The sequence below is a fragment of the Salmo trutta genome, chromosome 1 (genome assembly GCF_901001165.1).
Source record: "Salmo trutta chromosome 1, fSalTru1.1, whole genome shotgun sequence".
NCBI lineage: Eukaryota > Metazoa > Chordata > Actinopteri > Salmoniformes > Salmonidae > Salmo > Salmo trutta.
The window spans coordinates 8435218-8437012 of NC_042957.1; the positions used below are offsets into that span (position 1 = coordinate 8435218).

General features: G+C 51.8%; 1 protein-coding gene across 1 annotated transcript; it reads right to left on the reverse strand.

The window, feature by feature from the left end:
• Window positions 1-557: 557 nt before the first annotated feature.
• On the reverse strand, window positions 558-1478 carry LOC115147178 (extensin-like). Its single transcript, XM_029692657.1, has one exon. The coding sequence runs from the start codon at window positions 1476-1478 to the stop codon at window positions 558-560; it is 921 nt and encodes a 306-aa protein (XP_029548517.1).
• Window positions 1479-1795: the final 317 nt, after the last annotated feature.

Consider the following 1795-nt stretch of genomic DNA (forward strand, 5'->3'; position numbering starts at 1 on the left):
CTCACACCAATGTGACATGTCTCCAAACCAACCCCCTCCTCAATCCTATGGCACATGTTTATGCAGGAGACGGGGTTAACAAAAAGCCACATGACTTTTGTGTCAGAAATCATATTTTTTTCTTCATAATTGGTGGCAGAAGAAGTACTCAGTTGTTAATAATGATTTTTATCCTCATATAACCCATTGTTATTCATTATTCCCTTTGTTATATCCTACGACACAGTCATCACATCAACATGAATGCTGTGTTGGGCTCTCTGTAATGACATGGTAATAATAACACATCACTCTCTTGACCTGTCAATCAAATCTGAGACGGAGCTCATTTTTTTTTCCAATAAAGTGCTGAAGAACCCCTCCCATACCTTGTTATTGACTCTCATTAAAAATGAAGTGTACTATTCCTGTTCTGTGTACTTTCTTCACTAGGGGGTACAGCATGTCTTGCTTAAGCCCCACCGCGCAACCGAAGTCATCTTGGCAGAACTAGCTGGATCGGTGTCGGTGCCCTGTGCAGTGAATCAACATCTCTCCCTCCCTCTGTACAAGTCTTGTTAACCCTTGGCAAAGCTATCTGTGTAGGGGTTGGTAGAGGTTAGTAGGGGTTGGTAGAGGTTGGTAGGGGTTGGTAGAGGTTGGTAGGGGTTGGTGGGGGTTGGCAGGGGTTGGTGGGGGTTGGTGGGAGTTGGTGGGGGTTGGTTGGGGTTGGTGGGGGTTGGTGGGAGTTGGTGGGGGTTGGTGGGAGTTGGTGGGAGTTGGTGGGGGTTGGTGGGGGTTGGTGGGAGTTGGTGCGGGTTGGTTGGAGTTGGTGGGGGTTGGTGGGGGTTGGTCGGGGTTGGAAGGGGTTGGTGGGAGTTGGTGGGGGTTGGCCGGGGTTGATGGGGGTTGGTCGGGTTGGTCGGGGTTGTGTAGGGGTTGTGTGGGGGTTGGTCGGGGTTGGTCGGGGTTGTGTGGGGGTTGGTCGGGGTTGGTCGGGGTTGTGTGGGGGTTGGTCGGGGTCGGAAGGGGTCGGTAGGGGTTGTGTAGGGGTTGGTCGGGGTTGTGTGGGGGTTGGTGGGAGTTGGTCGGGGTTGGTAGGGGTTGTGTGGGGGTTGGTTGGGGTTGTGTGGGGGTTGTGAAGGGGTTGTGAAGGGGTTGTGAATGGGTTGGTAGGGGTTGTGTAGGGGTTGGTAGGGGTTGGTAGGGGTTGGTAGGGGTTGTGTAAGGGTTGGTAGGGGTTGGTAGGGGTTGTGTAGGGGTTGTGTAGGGGTTGGTAGGGGTTGGTAGGGGTTGTGAAGGGGTTGGTAGGGGTTGTGTAAGGGTTGGTAAGGGTTGGTAGGGGTTGGTAGGGGTTGTGTAAGGGTTGGTAAGGGTTGGTAGGGGTTGGTAGGGGTTGTGTAGGGGTTGGTAGGGGTTGGTGGCCTCTGCAGTCCAGAGCAGTGTGGGTATTTTCCACTGTGAATTCTCTGCATGACAACAACAGCAGGCGGTATCATTTCGTCTCTGCTTTACTGCAGGCTCCCATCGACCGGGGCGGCATATGTTCAGGGAAGCCTCAGCGAAACACAGACCCATTCGCTGTTCTCCATTTGTGTTTGTGCGGTCAAATTTAATCAAGACAGCATCTGTTCATGTTTAATGTGAGAAATTGTCCCCAGTGTATGTGTGTGTATGTGTGTGTGTGTCTGAGAGAGAGAGAGAGAGAGAGAGAGACCAACAGAGAGAGAACGGGAAAATGCTTGTGGATACAGTGGTATGTATGTGTTTACGTATACAGTAGGCCTATGTGTGTAAAGCCGTGTGTGTGAAACCG

Coding starts and splice junctions, on each gene's coding strand:
- LOC115147178 (XM_029692657.1), bottom strand. CDS start 1,478: ATGATACCGCCTGCTGTTGTTGTCATGCAGAGAATTCACAGTGGAAAA.